The sequence below is a fragment of the Lissotriton vulgaris genome, chromosome 7 (assembly GCF_964263255.1).
Source record: "Lissotriton vulgaris chromosome 7, aLisVul1.2, whole genome shotgun sequence".
Classification (NCBI taxonomy): Eukaryota; Metazoa; Chordata; class Amphibia; order Caudata; family Salamandridae; genus Lissotriton; species Lissotriton vulgaris.
Window position 1 is genome coordinate 89,694,852 of NC_141695.1, and position 20,419 is coordinate 89,715,270.

Consider the following 20,419-nt stretch of genomic DNA (forward strand, 5'->3'; position numbering starts at 1 on the left):
CTATCCGCCGCTAGAGCAAAGTGCAATGTGCTGAGGTATTTAAAAGATAGTTTCTAAAATTATTATTCAATTTTAAAACATGTGCGTTTAAAAGGCAAAGACTGTTCAGCAATAATTCAACAGAGCATCAGCTCTAAATAGCTTGTAGAATCAAGAAGGGCCTTGACTCATTACTCAGGATGGCTGAGTCCAACTAATACTATTAAACAAAAACAAGAGCCAATACTGGAGTGTCAATTTCAAGAACTGGTAAATTTCACCAAAAGCTGCTTTGATTGAAGCAAAAACAACCTGTATTTCTTTAACCATAAACAAATTTATTCTATTTTGTTAACCATACTTTTTTTCTTTTTGAGCACACTATTCGTCGTGCATGGAAAATACAAAATACAAAATACAATAGATATTATATACAAAATATACAAACAGATGAATACACAATTTCAAACACACTTGGCCATACATTCATACACAAAGCATTCACAACAACAGTAAATAATGAAACAGTGCGTCCGAGCATCGGTCGTTAACTCAGTGGAAAATGTTATTTTTCATGTTTTTGCGATCTATTATGGTTGTACTTGTCACAAGGTGTCTTATGAAAACAGATCAATGTCACCACTGTTCCGAAGTGAAAATGGTAACCAGATGCGGGACAGAAAAATGGTCGACGCGTTTCAAACCCCTTTCAATTTAGTGGGGGTTCTCCTCAGGACCGGATTGGTTCTGAAACAATAAGAAAGACTGGCTTAAGCACATTTATTCAGGGTCTCACTGGAATTTAAGGACTTCACAGTGACTCAAAAAAACAATAAATTTGAATTGGACAGAAAAAACTTCTCATTAGAATCAATTTATCCATACCTCAACAAAGATTTCTACACGCACTCTGATTCACGACGCTACCTGCAGGATAACCAAGGACGATCACGTCGAAAATTTCTAACTTTCTCTGACACTACATCTTCATCTGGCAGTGAACCAGATAATAGTAATCGACCTAATCAAAACAGGGCAATAAGTCGACCAAACCAGTTCCAACAACAAGCTCAAAATCAGCAGCCTTTTTTAGGACGGGGTCAATTGAAACCCAGAGGCCGAGCCCGGTACACACAACCATGGCAAATGAGGACGCGCCAGAAATCCTACAACAACTAGAAATCTCACCAATTTACAACCTATCAGATAGGACGCTCTCACCAGCAGAAACATCTATCCTAACCAAAGGACTTAATTATGTACCATCAAGACCTACGGATTTTACTAGAATGAAACTTGAGACATTGGATTTCTGTCGAAAAATTCGCCTAAAAACTTTTTTTCAAGATGCCATTGAAAACACAACTGAGGAAACTACAGGCCTTAAGAGAAAGTCCACGTTCTGTCCTAAAGGACCTAAAATCCCAAAGGAAGTCTCAACATTTGAAACCACTGTGTTATCAGGGATTTCGTTAATTGAAAAAAAGAAGTCATATGTGAAGTTCAATATTTCCAAAGCAGAAAAAGATGCACTAATATCAATGAAGAACGATAATACCATAGTAGTGAAACAGGCCGATAAGGGCGGAGCTGTGGTCATATGGGACATTAACAAATACAAACTAGAAGTACACCGTCAGCTCAATGACCAGAACTGCTATAGACGCATCGGGAAGGATCCCACATTAGAATTAAAGAATCAATTATTTGACATCATCCAAAGAGGTTTTGAGGAAGGATTTATAGGACCAAAAGAGCTAGCATTTCTACAAAACAAAAATCCTAGGAAGCCTGTATTCTATGTGCTCCCTAAATTGCACAAGGACGAACAAAATCCTCCAGGACGACCAATAATATCAGGGTGCGAATCTCTGTTTGAACCTGTAGCCAAGTATATTGATTATTTTTTGAAACCCTTCATTCAGACCATCCCTGCGCATCTCCAAGATACCACTGCTTTCTTAAACCGCATTTCTACCATCAAATTTGACCTTAACAGACAACTCCTAGTTACACTGGATGTGGTGTCTTTATACACCCAGATACCCCAAGAACAAGCCTTGGAAACCTTGACAGTGTTCTTGGATAAAAGGGAAAGACCAGTAAGAGTTCCGACCGAATTCATTCTTGACCTTGCACGGTTTGCATTGCAAAAGAACTTTTTTACATTTGATGCCGAATTCTTCTACCAAGTTAAAGGGGTGGCGATGGGTTGCCCCTTTGCCCCAGAGCTAGCCATAATGTTCATGGGGCTATTTGAGGAGAAATTCATATATCAAACCAATCCTTTTGGCGGCAGCATTACACACTACATGCGATACATTGACGACATATTCATGGTCTGGACAGGAGGACATGAGGACCTGGGTCAATTCGTATGTTGGCTGAACTCGAGAACGACTGACATCCAATTCTCGGTCTCAGCATCTAATGAATCTATCAACTACTTGGACGTAAAAGTGGAACCTTCGGAAGGAGGTTTAAGTACAACACTATTCCGGAAACCTTCCGATAGGAACAAAGCGCTGCATTTTACCAGCAATCACCCTCGCAGTTTAAAACAAAACTTGCCCTATGGGCAATTTTTGAGAATTCACAGAAATTGTTCTAGCAAAGAGGAATATTTTATACATGCTGAACAATTAAAAAATCGACTTATTCAGAGAGGGTACCCAAAAAAACTACTTAAAAATTCCCTCAAACGAGCTTGGTGGACCCCTCGAGAAACGTTGTTGGAAAAAAGAGTTAAACCAGATGTGAAAAGGATGGTGTGTGTCACCACCTTTGGCCCAGCTGCAAACTTACACAGGAAGCTCATCATGTCCAATTGGCATTTACTAAAGAACCTACATGAGGATTTCTCAGTACCACCACTTTTTGCTTACAAAAAGGATAAAAGTGTGGCTAATTATGTTGTCAGGGCAGCATTACCAATCACCAAGGCTCCTACACTACACAGCCTGTTTGGATTGCCTCCACCAAAAGGACATCATAAATTCGGGACATGCACTTGTTGTAATGAGACCATTGAGGATTCAGTTTTTACATTCGACAACATTCATTGGAAACACGATACCTTTACGAATTGTAAATCCAAAAATGTAGTATATGCGATCATTTGCCCATGTCCTCTAGTCTACATTGGGAAAACAACACAGGAAATCAGAAACAGGATCACGCAACACAAATCACGCATTCGCAGAGGAGTGGAGAATGCCCCATTAGTCAACCATTGGATCAAGTGTAAGCACGAAAACACCGACTTGCGATGGACAGTTCTGTCCAAAATTGAAAAAGACCCGAGAGGCGGCGACACTGATGCCAAATTGTCACAACGTGAAGCAATGCTTATATTGAAATTCAACACCGCCATGCGGGGATTAAACGAAATCTCTGAAATTTATAAGCCAAATACCTGAGTCAGTCCATTCCAGCCTTTGGGTTACCGTCACGCAAAACCGTCTGTGAACTACAAGTCCCAGCAACCCCGGGCTTCCATTACTAACCAGGAAGCACCGAGGCAACACTCCCACTCGACGACACCAGTGTGAACCATGCACACCACCTGAGGAGAAGGACTCACGCCTTGCTCCCGCATCGGTATGTTGTCACGCTTTCCATTTGAATCAACACGCCCGCGTTTTCTACGCGAGCCAGCTAACAACCGTTTCGTTCCGCATTACAGCACAGAAGCGGCAGCCCAGTTTACCTTGTTACGGAGCAGCGATTAGGAAGCTGTTCGCCAGCGGGTAAGTTGACACGTTCCCTGCCCCACCGCCGCATAACGCACGAGCAGAATGAATGACTGGGGAAGGAGTGACACTATATTAAATGTAGTCGTTTGTATTGTCTTCCCTTGCACAGTTGCTGTGATCACTTCTATTGGGAAATACAATTCCACTTTGGATTCTTGCCTGCCTTCCATTTGATTGAGTTCTTAACGCTATTGGATTAAGGTAGGGAGCTACTGTTGGACACAGGGAGTTGATCCCCCCTTCTTTCCACCCATTGAGACCCTGAATAAATGTGCTTAAGCCAGCCTTTCTTATTGTTTCAGAACCAATCCGGTCCTGAGGAGAACCCCCACTAAATTGAAAGGGGTTTGAAACGCGTCGACCATTTTTCTGTCCCGCATCTGGTTACCATTTTCACTTCGGAACAGTGGTGACATTGATCTGTTTTCATAAGACACCTTGTGACAAGTACAACCATAATAGATCGCAAAAACATGAAAAGTAACATTTTCCACTGAGTTAACGACCGATGCTCGGACGCACTGTTTCATTATTTACTGTTGTTGTGAATGCTTTGTGTATGAATGTATGGCCAAGTGTGTTTGAAATTGTGTATTCATCTGTTTGTATATTTTGTATATAATATCTATTGTATTTTGTATTTTGTATTTTCCATGCACGACGAATAGTGTGCTCAAAAAGAAAAAAAGTATGGTTAACAAAATAGAATAAATTTGTTTATGGTTAAAGAAATACAGGTTGTTTTTGCTTCAATCAAAGCAGCTTTTGGTGAAATTTACCAGTTCTTGAAATTGACACTCCAGTATTGGCTCTTGTTTTTGTTTAATACTAAATAGCTTGTAGGCGCCAAGCGGGGTCAGGAGAAGCTGCCACCGTCGTCCCTTACCGCAATGATTTGTGCCTCCTCGCCGCCTGATTAGCCCTCAGAAGTGAGCAGCTAGAGCGCTAACTGCTCGACTTCCTGTGGGTGTCTGGCTCTTGCCTGCCCCGCCCTCCGCACTACGGTATTGGCTACCGAGTCGGACCGGGGCGGGCAGGCTGGAATATCGAGCACAGACGGCTGACAAATGCGGTGTAACCCTTAGCAACCCCCGGCAGAGTGCAAATGGCAACACAGATGAATACAGTTAGAAATAATAATCAATTCCAACAGCTATCCGCCGCTAGAGCAAAGTGCAATGTGCTGAGGTATTTAAAAGATAGTTTCTAAAATTATTATTCAATTTTAAAACATGTGCGTTTAAAAGGCAAAGACTGTTCAGCAATAATTCAACAGAGCATCCGCTCTAAATAGCTTGTAGGCACCAAGCGGGGTCAGGAGAAGCTGCCACCGTCGTCCCTTACCGCAATGATTTGTGCCTCCTCGCCGCCTAAATAGCCCTCAGAAGTGAGCAGCTTGAACGCTAACTGCTCGACTTCCTGTGGGTGTCTGGCTCTTGCCTGCCCCGCCCTCCGCACTACGGTATTGGCTACCGAGTCGGACCGGGGCGGGCAGGCTGGAATATCGAGCACAGACGGCTGACAAATGCGGTGTAACCCTTAGCAACCCCCGGCAGAGTGCAAATGGCAACACAAGTGAATACAGTTAGAAATAATAATCAATTCCAACAGCTATCCGCCGCTAGAGCAAAGTGCAATGTGCTGAGGTATTTAAAAGATAGTTTCTAAAATTATTATTCAATTTTAAAACATGTGCGTTTAAAAGGCAAAGACTGTTCAGCAATAATTCAACAGAGCATCCGCTCTAAATAGCTTGTAGGCGCCAAGCGGGGTCAGGAGAAGCTGCCACCGTCGTCCCTGATTTTGGGGGCAACCAGCAGGTGGAGGTGAGCCGACCAGAGATTGCGCGCTAGTCGGTGCTGCTTAATCAGTGTTTTGAGGAAAGCAGGGCTGGTACAGTGAAAAGACTTGAAAGTCAGGCAGCCAATCTTGAAGGCCGCCCTTTGTTCAACTGGCAGCCAATGCAATTTGCGCAGCAGGGGTTCCGCAGACTGCCACTTTGGCGTTTTGTGAATAAGTCTGCCTGCCTGGTTCTGCACGGTTTGAAGACGGCGGAGCAATGATTGTGGGAGTCTATGGTATAAAGAGTTCGAAAAGTCGAGGCGAGATAGTACCTGGGAGATGACAACCTGGACCAGTGCCGCATGCGGCAGTAGATGGGCTATTTTACGAATTTTACGAAGCTGGAACATCCAGCGGAAATCACAGCCCCTACTTGAGCCTTAAGAGAAAGCTCAGCGTCAATAACCACCCCTAGACTCTTCATCGAGCTGACAGGGGCGGGCAATAACTACATGCCCCTTTGCAGATGGTTTGTAAGTTGGGGTGAAGTGAATCATGGAAGGAGATGTAATTTTTGCTCTGTTATGGAGTACACAGAAGTCTCAAGGTGTGTACCGGTAGAACTTGGGCAGTGAAGACCTTCTTCCTCCAGTGTAATAGAGGTGTTTTCTTACTTGGTGGATAGAAATGTGTTGGGAAGGGAAAGGAGTAATTAATGTTTGTTAGTGCCCCCCAATGACCATCTCTGCCATGGATTCCATCACTACCACCCTTTAACTATGCCCCCCAAGTCTCCATAACCACTCTCTCTCAGGTGCATTTAATTTGATTTACAGCGCCACTCATACCATTGTAGGGTGTCAGAGCACTTTAAATCACACACATTACACAGAGACAATCAATATGTGTGTAAATCACTGTATGGAAAATGTTACATAAGACTAAGGACTACAAGGTGCAGGAGTCACATGACAACCATACTAGTAGCCCGTATAGTTTTATAGTGATTGGTCTGGAGAAACACAATACCCGGAATTTAAAACGTAATACCAAAGTTGGGGGTTCTCCTTAATAATCAGAATTTATTTCTGTCCAAATGAACACTTTTTGGGACATTAGGATAATCAAAGACTCGGGGATGGGGCGGAACATAACGCTCAAATTTATACCTTGCAGTTTGTATGCAGCTCTTAGATGACAGTTAATAGCTCACTGTTCTAAGTTAGGATTTTTACTTATAATCTGCAAGTAACAAAAGGATCTCTGACAAAAGCAGTACCCACTGACCTATTTACATTATGTGCACTTTGTGATCTGCATGACGCATGTTCTTTGCAGCCGGTACATTAGCCATCTGAGCTACCTTTCCATGAATCAAATCTTCCACTAGACAAAATTCTGATCTCTCTCTAGGAAGAACATTAATCACCAGAGTCATCATGATATTTTTATTGTTGCTGAAAAGTGCTGGAGACCAGGAAGGAGGCAGCAAGCGTTTTTAAAACCATAATATACTTGCAAACATGATGCCTTCACCTAAAGTCAGCACCCGGTGCGGTCACACTGGTTGCACCGCCCTAGAGCTGGCCCTTCTCAAGGGTCCTGTGACCTCAGTGACTGTTGTACTAGGATGTGCTGCTTCATAGGCCTGCCCGCAAGACTGGAGGTGAACTTCAGTATGGCTAGTGGTGGACAAGCCTTGAAGGTTAACCTACACTTGTCATGCTAGGGTCCACCTGCTTGTGCGAAGACACCAGGATTTCTAAGGTGTTGCGAAGCCTTCTAAGGTCTAGCATGTGATTGTGCTCTCGCAGGAGAGAGGTCTGGTGGGCTGGTTATTAAGGCTGAACCTGGTTCCCAGTTCCAAATTCAGCAGCTCTGACCATAGTGCCACATCCTCTCCCCCACTGAACACCGTACTGCCCCACTGAGAAAAACTCCCACTGTTTTCAACTACAACCCAATTGTTGCCCGCTCTAAACACCTGGAGGCGCAATTTAAATTACGCACTAGACAAGAGCAATATGCGGCCTACAAAAAAAAGGAACAACATCCTGGAAGAAGCAAACACTTATAGGGAATGCAAAATTTAGCAAACCATGGAAATGTAAGCAGGAAGGAACAACATGGTTACCTTAATGCTTTTACACTCACTATTCAGAAATCAGTGAGTGCTTTTGCCTGAAAAGTTAAGGACACGACTACAGGGCCCTGAATGGACCCATTTCAATGGCCATTGCTTATATCCTTACAAAACGTAAGCAGTATGGTAAAAAGACCACATCCCTGGAAGCAGAGCCGCAGCACACATTTTGTTTTCCAATCCACACATTTTGGTACCTCCAGGATTGGTGCACTAGTTCCAAGTCCAGGGAAAACAAAGACAAGAAAACAAAAATAGCGCTTCACTGGCAAACTCTGTAAAAGTGGCGCTAATGAGTTTCAGTGTGAATAAAATCAGTTTGGCCAATTTGCTACCACTCTGTCTTACTTTATTTAGTTATTTATCTATTTTTCATTTTTTTAGCCTTTTATTCCTAATGCTGCACTTTGGAATTAAAATGTCAGAAAAATACTAAATTCCCAGCAAAAACGTCTTTCTTTTTTGGATCCATTTCACAGGGAAGCAAATAAAAGAAAGGAGAGGAAAGAGAGTAAGAACCCCGTCTTGAAGTCACGGTTTTCATGGGCATCTGCAGGGGGGTCAAGGAGGGTCGCTCCAGGGGGGGGGGGGGCAAGTGCCCCTCCTTGCCCCTCCTGCGGACGCCCATGCACTGCAGTCCCCCAGGTCCCTCATCAGAAACAGTTTTGCGAGACATGAATGGCAGAGTCCATAAGCAGCAGACGCCATCAGCGCCTGCCTGCCCCTGCGCACACAGGCCAATGCCCTTAAGCCCCTCCCGCAGCCCAGCGGAGATTGCCCCCCATGCAACCAGGCCCCACTGCTCACCTTCCGCCACCGGCGTGTCTCCAAGAGGGCCCAACACGTGCCGGTCGGAGCCCCAAGCCCAGGGCCCACGACCATGGCACCCTCCACATCATGCAGCCCCGCACCATGGGCCACCAGATCACACACTTGTTTCTGGGTCTTGATTTTGTTATGGCAGAGAACATATCAGTGCGCCCGGAACATCGCAGGCTGCACACCCGCTCAGCCCTCAAAGTGCCACTAACTCTGTGAACTGTGAGGCGACGCCACATGGCGGTAGGCCCGCACTGCCCCCTGGCTCAGGCCTACACTGCGGTCCAGCAGGGCTCGCAATAATGTCATCATTCCAGACCGCCTGGATGGCGCATCATCGCAGGCTGCATACCCGCTCAGCACTTAAGGTGCCCCTACCTCAGTGCACCGAAAGACACCGTCCCGTGGCGGTGTGCCTGTGCCTGCCACAGTGTATCCGGTTGCAAAAAACACAGTTGATGGACAGAATGCAGAACAATGCCTTCCATTCACCAGAGTACAAAGATCTGGGCCTAAATTCATCATTTATTTGCACTCCACATCACCCTAGATCAGACACTGGCTATATGCAAACAGCCTTGACCCTGTGCCTCATGGGAACAGTCCAGCCCGAACTACCAAGCCATGTCTTTCCTTGACCGGAATCAAGCATCCAAGGACCGGTTTCTGGCTATCAGCCTTCTTCAGCCTGGATAGCTTGACTCCAGTGATGTGGAGAGCCTGGGACTCTCGCCTGAGCATTCCCAGCCCACTCGGGGTGAAAATTGCAAAAAACACAGTTGATGGACAGAATGCAGAACAATGTCTTGCATTCACCCCAGTACAATGATCTGGGCCTAGATCCATCGTTTTTTTGCACTCCACACCACCCTAGGTCAGACACTGGCTATATGCAAATCAGCCTTGACCCTGTGCCTCATGGGAACAGTCCAGCCCGAACTACCAAGCCATGTCTTTCCTAGACTGGAATCAAGCATCCAAGGACGGGTTCTGGCTATCAGCCTTCTTCAGCCTGGATAGCTTGACTCCAGTGATGTGGAGAGCCTGGGACTCACGTCTGAGCGTACCCAGCCCACTCAGGGTAAAAAATGCAAAAAACACAGTTGATGAACAGAATGCAGAACAAAGTCTTACATTCACCCCAGTACAAAGATCTGGGCCTAAATCCATTGTTTGTTTGCACTCCACACCACCCTAGGTCAGACACTGGCTATATGCAAATCAGCCTTGACCCTGTGCCTCATGGGAACAGTCCAGCCCGAACTACCAAGCCATGTCTTTCCTAGACCGGAATCAAGCATCCAAGGACGGTTTCTGGCTATCAGCCTTCTTCAGCCTGTATAGCTTGACTCCAGTGATGTGGAGAGCCTGGGACTCACGTCTGAGCATACCCAGCCCACTGGGGGTGAAAATTGCAAAAAACACAGTTGATGGACAGAATGCAGAACAATGTCTTACATTCACCCCAGTACAAAGATCTGGGCCTAAATCCATCGTTTTTTTGCACTCCACACCACCCTAGGTCAGACACTGGCTATATGCAAATCAGCCTTGACCCTGTGCCTCATGGGAACAGTCCAGCCCGAACTACCAAGCCATGTCTTTCCTAGACCGGAATCAAGCATCCAAGGACCGGTTTCTGGCTATCAGCCTTCTTCAGCCTGGATAGCTTGACTCCAGTGATGTGGAGAGCCTGGGACTCACGTCTGAGCATATCCAGCCCACTCGGGGTGAAAATTGCAAAAAACACAGTTGATGGACAGAATGCAGAACAATGTCTTATGTATCCGGTGGCAGCAAGTCTGTGCACTGCAAGACATTGACCCTTTATGATTGACTTCTGTGGTGTGGATGCCATCATGTCACCTAGGCCCTCAGGCAGAAATGATCACCACACAGAGACACCCAGTTACAGAGTGGAAATGGCGTCCAGCATGTACACCAGGCCCTTTTTATTGGCAGGGTCACATGTCCTTTGATGGCTGTGCTGGATGGGTGTGGTGTGTGTGTAAACCAGACGTGAGGGAGTTGCTGTGGCATGCTGACAACTAGACCTGCAGCAGATCCCTACAGGTTAGAGCTTCGACATGTAGCATTGTCGTCCCCCCCCCTGTGAGCGTAAGTGGAGTGGGCTGGTCTTGCGTACGCCAGTCCAGTGTAAGGGTGTGAACTGGGTGTGGTTCCATTCTGGGCTGGACAAGGAAGTAACTACTGCTTGTGTCGCCATTCTGGTGTCGGCGCCACCTGGCACGAATTTGGCAATGTGTCACTCTGTGAACCAAGTCCCACAACATGAGCAACATGGACGTAAGGGGAACTCATTGTTTCTACATGCATTCATGCCTCCACACTTGAAAGATCATAGATATGACACATCGGTGTGAAAATGAATGTTTAATGCACATTCAGTGAATAGTTGCAGCTGGTGCAGTACAAGGCCATGCAAACCCCACTCTTCATTGTTAGCTGTGGAGGACCAGCCAGAGTCTTCAGAGAATGACATGTACATCGGAAGATGAAGAGTCCAGTCGGCACTCTGATAGCGGTGTCATTGGTGATCAAACAGTATATGGCAGTCCATGTCAAGGTTTAGGGTGAGGATCGCAGAGTGCCTCGGGGGACAGTGGAAGGTGATGATGCAGAGGGCAGAACCAAGCAGAAACAGGCCATATGGTGGAGATGCTTGCTACCACTTCCTTCTGACCACAAGGGCAGACTCATCCACATCTTTGTCCTCTGCTGTTTCAGGTGCCTCACATATGGGTGGTGGAGTTCTGTCTCCAGCACTGTGTCGCAGTGACACCTCAGGGGCTGGAGGTGGAATGTCCCCCGCAATGTGTGGCACTGACACATCAGGGGCCGGGGACGCGGATGGAGTGGTAGCAGCAGCATGCATCAGCAGCAGGCCATGTAGCAGCAATGCCATGAGGAGGGTCTTTATGGCATTGAGTGGCCCAGCTACCTCTCGCTCATGTGCAGCTGTGGCAGCCGATCTTTCCGCCCACGTCCGCTACATGTTCTCCATGAGCATCCGCGTGAGTCCCAACTCCGGGGCTGGACTAGACAGGTGTTCTTGTCTCAGAGTCAGGACTCTGGCGATGTCAGCCATGGTTCGTTGGAGGGCATGGAGTGGATTGTGGGTGTCATTTTGGGACTGTGAGAGGGGACTTAGACACCCACGTATGATGTCTAGGTTGTCTGCCATGCGGTCGAACCCCACCTGCACCTGTTCAGCCAGCTTCTCCTAGCACCCCAACACACGGCGTTGGAAGGCCATGTGTTTGTCGTGGGGGTCCTGGGAGGCAGCCGTGGTGGTGGGTACTACCTGCTGTGTGTTCTGTGCAGGGGGTGGGCTCTCCTCTTAGAAGCTGGGTGGCCCTGCTCCAGGAAGTGAGCTGCGGAGGCTATGCACGAGATGTTGGAGGCTGTCGGAGTCAAAGGTGTTGTGGTCCTCTTCGTCATCAGAGAAGAGAGGTTGTGACTGCTCTGCAGGAGGTGTTGACTTTCCCTCTGCAATGTGAAGGGGAGAAGAAGTTTAACATTGTGTTCACATGTATGTTGTCGCATTGTACATATTTACATTCAGACTGCATGACAGTGTACATTGTGTTTGTGGAGAGCTGCCTACATGATGCGGGACAGTGGACATTCCGACAACATCACAGATGTGTGTTTGTACTTGTACATTGTCAACTCACATTTCCCTGCTATGCTATATGTGATTGGCCAGTTTCTGCACACAAGTGGCACCAGTTATGTCCTCTGTTCTGTTGTGGACGTGTTGCGGATAGTGCCCCATCGTTGCCAATGTTGATGTGGTCTGAAAGTGATGTGTGTGTGCTGCATTTTGGGGGAGGGGAAACAACACTTACTATGCAACTTTTACAGCGCACTACCTTTACAACGAAACTTTTACAATGCAACATCCATTACAACGCATGCCATTACAACGCATGTCACTACAACGCATACCAGTACAACGCATGTTATTACAACACAGTCATTACAACGCATACCATTACAACGCATACCTACACTATCCAACACTTACCCTACTGTTGCACCCCCTGGAGTTATAATAGTAATTTTTACCCCTACAATATCCAATACTTACCCTACTGTTGCACCCCCTGGAGTTAGAATAGCAATTTTTACCCCAACACTATCCAATACTTACCATTCATGCAATGTAATGGTATGCGTTGTAATGGTATGCGTTGTAAGTGTAGTATGCATTGTAGTGGAATTCGTTGTAAAGGTAGTTTCAAAGAACTCGTTGTAATGGCATGCGTTGTAATGGAATGCGTTGTAATGGATGTTGCGGTGTAAAAAATGCGTTGTAAAGGTATGCGTTGTAAAAGTATGCGTTCTAACGACATACATCCTGGGGGAGTCGCCCCTGCAGCTCTGATTTGTCTGGCCCTTATCCCTTATGTGCGGTGTGCCTCTGACGTCTGTGCTTATACAGTGCTGAGATGTTGCATACTTGGATGCATTGATCACTTGGTGGAAGTTGGGGGTCTGGGACATGGTTTGTCTGCAGATGTGCTATGCCTACTTGTGCATGTGTGCCATTGTGCCCATCTCCCCCGTCCCCCCGGCCCCTGGTCATTACTCACCCTGTTGCTGTTGTGTCCTGTCATGTTGAGCAGTGTTTGGGCCCCCAACTCCTGCCATTGTCTCCCCACTGATGACTGTGGACACCATTTCCTTCATCTCGTCCAGCTCCTCCTGGGGCGCTGGGCTCCCACCTCCAGTCTGCATTGCTGCCTTCCGGTTAAGAGTTTCTGCTTGGTTTTGCGCTTGACATCATTCCAGCGCCTCTTGACCTCCTCCATTGTCCTCTTCAGCACTCCGACTGCATTCACCTTGTCCACAATGGTCTGCCATATTCCATTTTTTAGTTGCCAGTGACACAGTGGAGGTGACGAACAGTAGTTGATGGTGTTCTATCGCCTCCATTATCGGGATCCTGCTTTCCTGCGGACTGAACCTCTTCTTCTCCCTGCCCTTCCCTGACCTAGATGTCCCAGGCTGTTTCTACGGGGGGCTTGTTGTGTTCTGGGTGTCCTCTGCATTTGCTCCGGCTGCCTCCATTGTGCTTCACTGTTGTTTGGATTTTCTATGTTTTTTTCCCCAACTTTTATAGTGCATTTTTCTTCATGTCGCGTGGGAATTGCAGGCCTGTGGCTTGTTTTTGAAGATTTTTGTATCACAATTTGCGTCCTCGCCGCTTTTTTCGCTTCAGTGTTTCGCATCTGTGCGGCGTTGCATTGATTTTAACGCAATCATTTGACGCGTTGTGGTGGGTCTATCACATGGTGCCGCCGTCTAGTGAATACCACGTTAACATTGTGTTATTTTCCTGCGATAGACTGCGATGTAAAGAGTTGCGCTAAGCTACTTTTGCAGTAGTTATCACATGTTCTGAGAATATCCCACATAGTGCCAATTTCCATCGTCTTATTGCCCCTCATAGTTAACCAATCACACCATCTCATTAATGAATTCCCACACAACCAGGTTGAGGATCTTGATATGGAGCAGTCCCTTCCTGTCTTCTGTGGACTAGTGCACTCAGGTCCACCCCTTGCTCTCAATCCCTATAATGAGGGCATGTGAAAAAACACAATGATTAACTGTGAGTGCTTCAAGCAGCAAGGATCAGTGAGTTGTTCCAGGCTGAGGAAAAGTGCATGCATGAACAGAGTACAATCATGTTCGTGCCACAAGTTATGATCCTTGAAGCAATTTACAGTCAGGGTACTCCTTCCCCTTCCCAACACATTTCTATCCACCAAGTAAGAAAAAACCTCTATTACACTGGAGGAAGAATGTCTTCACTGCCCAGGCTCTACAGGTACACATCTGGAGACTTCTGTGTACTCAATAACAGAACAGAAATGGCATCCCCTTCCATGATTCACTTCACCCCAACTTACAAACCATCTGTAAAGGGGCATGTGGCTGTTCAATTTTCTCCCCAATTTTCGCCTGTGGTGCAGACCTGACGGGCATTTCCTTGATGAAGAATTCCAAATAAATAAACAAAAATATGTAGTTACTGGTGTTTTCATTCACAGGCTATTGTACGGAGTTCATCTTTAGGAGAACGCCACGTGTTAATCAAGAGAGATTTGTTCACAATAAATATAAAAGTAATATTAATTCTATCCAATCCATCACTGTGTGATCCCATCCCACCCTGCACCATATCGCGCAAGCCAGATAGATATTGTACTAGTGTTCATACCCTGCTGATGTAGCCAACCTCTCTTGTTCCTATTTCCATAGTGCTCAGAGTTTCGGGAGTTCTTGTTGGCCAAACTCATCAACGCAGAGTATAGCTGCTACCGAGCGGAGAAATTTGCCAAGCTGGAGGTGAGCATTCCTGCAATGACTGCATGTTGTCAATGTACTTGAATCTAGGTGGTAGCCATTGTACACACTGCAGAGTGGTCTGTGGGTACACACTTGATCTCCCATCTCCAAGGTTTTTATGTGAATTTGTTTCATCTAAATCTGAATCTTATGCCTAATTCTTGCTCTTCGATCACCATAACACATGTAAAGTGGCTTGAAGTTCTAGAATAGATCGTTCACGTTACCACCCATCGTTCAGTTGAAGTGTGAAGTGTTGTGTTTCAATGATGGTATAGATGATTCTACAAATTTCCCTAGTTTGACATTTTCCCTTGAATTGTTATTGAGATTCAATGAATAACAATCACAGGTTTTCTAATCATGTAGGAGTAGTGTTTTGGTCACTGGGGCTTATGAGAGCCATAATTTCCCCCAATTATTTATATATTCCACCATACAATCACCTGCCTGTTGTCTACACACTACTCCACCACTTTGCTATTAAATCCAAAATATGCATGTCTGTTACAGCCCATATATTCATGTATCTTTCCTTCCACTTCAGGCCAATCTCTGAGTGAACACACAAAAATGACCTCACCATTTCCATTTCCAACATCTGACCAACATTCCACCACCCATTACTTCTGTTTAATCATGCCTTTTAAGCCTTCGTCCATCCCACTTTCCTCCATTCATCCTCCATGCATATGTACCTCAATTTCTCCCTTAACCCTGCCAAACATTCATCCTTCATCTACCCAATCCCACTCTTTCCTGTTTCCCTTCCTTATCATTTTGAAAATGTTCCTTTCCTTTCCTACAACTACAACATCCATGCCCTTCTTCATTGTTTCCTTCAGCCTCACACCTCTACCAATTCCCCTCTATATGAATTCTCTTCTTAATTCAGTGATTGATTTCCTTAGTCAGAGGTCCTGTATCCCTTCCTCCTCTCTTCAAATTTAACTTATCCTAGATTAGTCAACTCTTCTGCAATATATTTATGATGTCATTCATCATATAGTTACCCATTATTCCTTAGGTATTTAGCGTTCTGATTCATCCTTTCATTTTCCACTTATTTCTCCATTGTGCACTCTGCCATCCTCGTATTCATTCAACTACCTCTGACAATGGTGGTCTTTCTGATTTGGACAGCTTGCCTCGACATGTTCTGAAAAGAGTGTGTCTATCATTGTTAGTTAATGTTTTTATAATGTATCTAGCTATGGAGTTATGTAGCACCCTGAGGGCTCCAGGGTGCAAGAGTCCTTTACACAGAGAGAATGCATAAAGGGCAAATAAAATAAATAAACATCAGAGGTTGTAATACATAAAAGTGCCACTGGGACACAACAGGTGTATGTGTCAGCTTTTTGCACAACTGCTACAGATGGCTCACTGATTGTTTAGATCTGTATCATTAGATACAGATATACATGTTTGTCAGCCTGGTCCAAGGGGGCACTTCCCTCATTTGCAAAGAAGCGTGTGGCCACTGCAAATGAAGAAATCCATTGGCCTCAGTACCAGTTCTGTTTAGCTTCCATTTCCTTTCCTGTGTGTGGATGGATGTTTATTGTCAGCCAGGTCTTTATCCCTCTTTGAAATGGAGACTAGGTAGCTGTCTGCACAGTGGAAGATGGAGGTGCTTTCAATCAGTCTACCTTTCAACTAATGCGCTGTTCTCAAGGCAGGCATGTGTTCACTTCTGAACTCAGAACAGCTCATTGGGATCAACGTAAAATAACAGTGATCCTAGATACATAAAGAAAAATGCAATGCAAAAATAAACAACTGAAGATGGGAGCAACTGGTGGGGGAATAAGGAAATGATATATACAAACTTAGAATAAGGTAGAAATAAAAAAAGCTTTTTTCAATTTTCTGTGAGTGATGGTAATAGTGGAATTTGATATAAGGTGTTGAGGAGAAAATTGAATTATGTCTAAAGTCTGGAGAGTGTCAGAGATTGAACTACTGTCTTGAATATATATTCATGGATAAAGAGTTTCCGGTCTCCTAGCTTTTATTAGTGGTAAAGTACATTTGTAACCATATTGTTGATGTGTGAATGTAGGTTGTATCTAGAATCTTGAAAGATACAAAGAGAGCTGGAAGCTTCCATGGTAGATGTAATGCTATTGAGGTTGTTGAATAAGTCTAACCAGGGTTAACCTGGAGTTGCAGAATGAGGGGCAGGGGGTAGGGAGTGGAATGTGAAAGATATTTATTTATTTATTTAAGGGTTTGTATAGCGCCAGGATCAACTCCGAGGAGTATCTCTGTGCTTTGTGGAAGCATGTCAACTATGTGGCGGCAGCTATAGGGCTTTACTTTTCCTTTGAAAAATAAAACCGAGTGGTTTTAAGTAATTTCCTAACAGTTAGATGATTTGATAATTCTCTGAGGGAGAGGGTAAGTTTGTTCCAGTATTTCGGTCCAAGATTTCCCTCCTAATCTCGCTCTCCTAATACTGGAGAGCTTCATTAGATGTTTAGAGCTGGAGCACAAGGATCTCGGGGTGATAGGGAATGATGATTTCCAACAGATAGCTGGGACTAAGATTGAGTAATGCTTTGTGGATAGTGCAACAGATCTTAAATTGTGCCCGTTGGTGTATTGGCAACCAAGGAGGACTTGAGTCAGATCTGGGCGGCATGTTCAGCACCAATCGAGCCGCTGCTCTCTGAACCACCTGCAGTTTATTGATTGATGCTTCATCAGCAGAGAGCAATAAACCGTTACAAAATTCTAGGCGACTCAGTATGAGAGCCTGAGTCAGAGCCTTTCTTGCAGAATCCGATGCAAAGGGAAGACTCGCCGAAGTAGGCCCAAGGTATGAAAACATGCATCATTCAGAAAGTACACCTTCAAGTAATTTGTGTATCATTAGCATGTTTTTATAGTTTTTGCCAAAAGTGAGTGGAAGAGTTACGACAGGTTCAAGACAAAGTCATATTTAAGGATGATTTTACGAGGTACTGAATAAAGAAGAGAGAGAGGATGTGAAAGAGCAAAGTCAGGTGTGATCCTTTGTGAACGGTTGCTAAAACAGTAAGTAAATCATTTTTGGATTGTCAAGAGGATGTTGATGACATTCATCCAGTAGCGTGTGAGATGGGAATTAAGGTCCCTAGCCTGGGAGGCAGGAATGGTATCAGAGAAGTTGCTTGAGGCTTTTTGTTTGGTAAAGGACTTGAATATTACTGCTGCAGCCCACATGAAGATGTTTTTCTACTTCTGTACTGCAGGAACGGACCCGAGGTGCCCTGATGGAAAGCTTGTACGAAGAGCTGCAACTTCGCAGCCAGAGCATGATGGGACTGGTGAGCGATGATGACAAGATGGAAAATGGTGGAGGGGGCTTCTTTGAGAACTTCAAGGTGAGCAGGAGTGGGAGGTAATCATCTATTCATAACTTTCACCAGTTTCAGACCTGAGAGTTTCCACATGTTCAATGGCAGGGCCTCTCATCACCTTCCATTCTAGCTTGAAAGGCTCATCAACCAACAGCATGAGCTGGTCACACTGATTCCATCATCATCATTCCCAATAACCGGAACACAATCGTATTTTCAACTTGTTGTCTTGAAACTTGAACACTTGTTTCCATCCTTCGGCTTCATCTATTTTCAACTTCAAAGCAAACACAAGGTCCATCCAAGGAATATCTCTAGCGAGGTCCAATCTTTGGAAACAATCCAAAGGCCAAATATTTCCAGCTAACCACTGCCAAAGCCTGAGAAGCACCTTGGAGAATCAGAATCTTGTTGGAAACATTGTGGGACATTGTCGTACTGGGCCCCTCTGGTCATGGAATGGAGGACAGAGTGGATACCTTCTTCTGCATGTGGCCACCAAATTCTAACTTCCTGTTTAAGACAAAATGATCCATGTGCACTTAAAGCAGCAATAAAACACCAAGGTCTTCTCTGAAATGTACCCTTCAAATATGTGTATTATAGGATTGTGTAATGTGACAGAGAATACAACTCTATCATGTAAAAATATATAATTGAAATAATACAAATATATATATATTAAACAAATTATGATGTCAGTCAAATGTGATCTATACGTCAGAAATTCTATGCTTCCTTCAAGTTGTTGATTGGAGCAATCCTTGGCCTCAAGCCACGTTTAACTGATTTGTGTATATCTTTGTTACAGAAACATTGCTGGATTTGATAGAGAAGAGAGATATGCCACTCTTCACACACCTTATCAAATGCTTAAAATTGATGTAAGTGGCTGTGAGTTGCGGTCCATCTTCCCAAGTATGTAGTTCTGATGGAGGTCACTCACTTGTGAGTCACACACTGAATAGAATCCGGGCCAACTAAGGGAATCACTGGGCCTCATTCACAAAGGTAAACTTGCACTTTAGTGTAAGTTTACAATGTGTTGCTATTCTTGATCAAATTTTACGTGTAGTATCTTTAAGACTATTTCAAAAGTGTATGGTGTCTCTGCCACGAGCACAGAGATTCTACAGTCGTGAAGGTACTACTCGTAAAATTCGTTCATGAAGAGCAACAAATTGTAAACTTACACCAAAGTGTACGTTTATCTTTGTAAATCAGGCCCACTGTGTTTACTACATCCAATAAATGCCTTTGGTCAGAAAGCATAGACTCCAGAACAGAGTAAAGTGTTTAGTCAGCGCATCATGGAAGAGCTGATGTCACAAGGAGAATTATGCTCAGTAGCATTGTAAATCCTTGGTGTGGTCAGATTATAAGTGCTTTGCTTCTGTGTGCAAGTGGCCTGGCACAATGCTTGTAGGAAGTCAACTCATCCAGATTGCTAGGCCATATTAGTATTTTTGACTTGCTACCTCTTACAGGTCTCCATGAAATGGTGACCATTTTTGGGCCAAAAGTGACCTGCAAAGAAATGAATTTCCACCTACAACCGGGAGACATGGAATGAAGCTGTGAAATGGTGGAGGCTATCATGTGATTCATCGTCAATTCCTGAACCCCTGTGCTGTAATTCCATGTTCCAAGCCATCACAGGTAGTTGGTTGGAAGACAAATCATAATGGATGGACTACAATGAAATTTGAGTGATTGGTATATTAAATCGAATTTCGGGGACTAAAAATAATCAAGAAGCATGGCATTTCACATGGTGCTGAGGAACAACAGTGAGAATTGAAAGTGGGCAACCCAGTATACCTTTGAGGGTTTGGGCAAAAGTATGATAGGGTGAAGATACCTTCAAGGGATTTTAGTAAAACAAGAATTTTAGAATCACTTAAGGAATGAAATTGTGTGGGCTTAGTGATTCGAGCCCACTGGTGCTGGTTATGCAACAACAGAGATTTACATATATTCAAAACTGTCACTTACGAGTGATCAGAAAAAGAAGAGAGCAAAAAGGGATTGAAAGACGGGTGTATATTTAAAAAAAGTATTTAATCTTTTGTCAAATCAAGTTAAAATGTTGGGTACAAGATGAAAAACAATGACGCAGAAGGGAAAATACATTAATCAACACAGCCCTTGCTACATCAATTGCTCAAGCTTTTCTACCTATCACAAAATTAATTAAACATTCAATGGTAGAT

General features: G+C 44.6%; 1 protein-coding gene across 3 annotated transcripts in view; it reads left to right on the plus strand.

Moving 5' to 3' along the window:
• Window positions 1–20,419, plus strand: part of LOC147700862 (rap1 GTPase-activating protein 1-like) — a 332,204-nt gene that overhangs the window by 251,937 nt on the left and 59,848 nt on the right. For all 3 annotated transcript variants that reach the window (XR_015297415.1, XM_086929761.1, XM_086929762.1), the window contains exons 16-17: window positions 14,773–14,859; window positions 18,099–18,230. Coding sequence is in view for 2 of the 3 variants with exons in the window: in XM_086929761.1 (XP_086785887.1) it covers window positions 14,773–14,859; window positions 18,099–18,230 (219 nt within the window). In the remaining variant the exon portion in view is untranslated. The remainder of the gene's footprint in view (window positions 1–14,772; window positions 14,860–18,098; window positions 18,231–20,419) is intronic.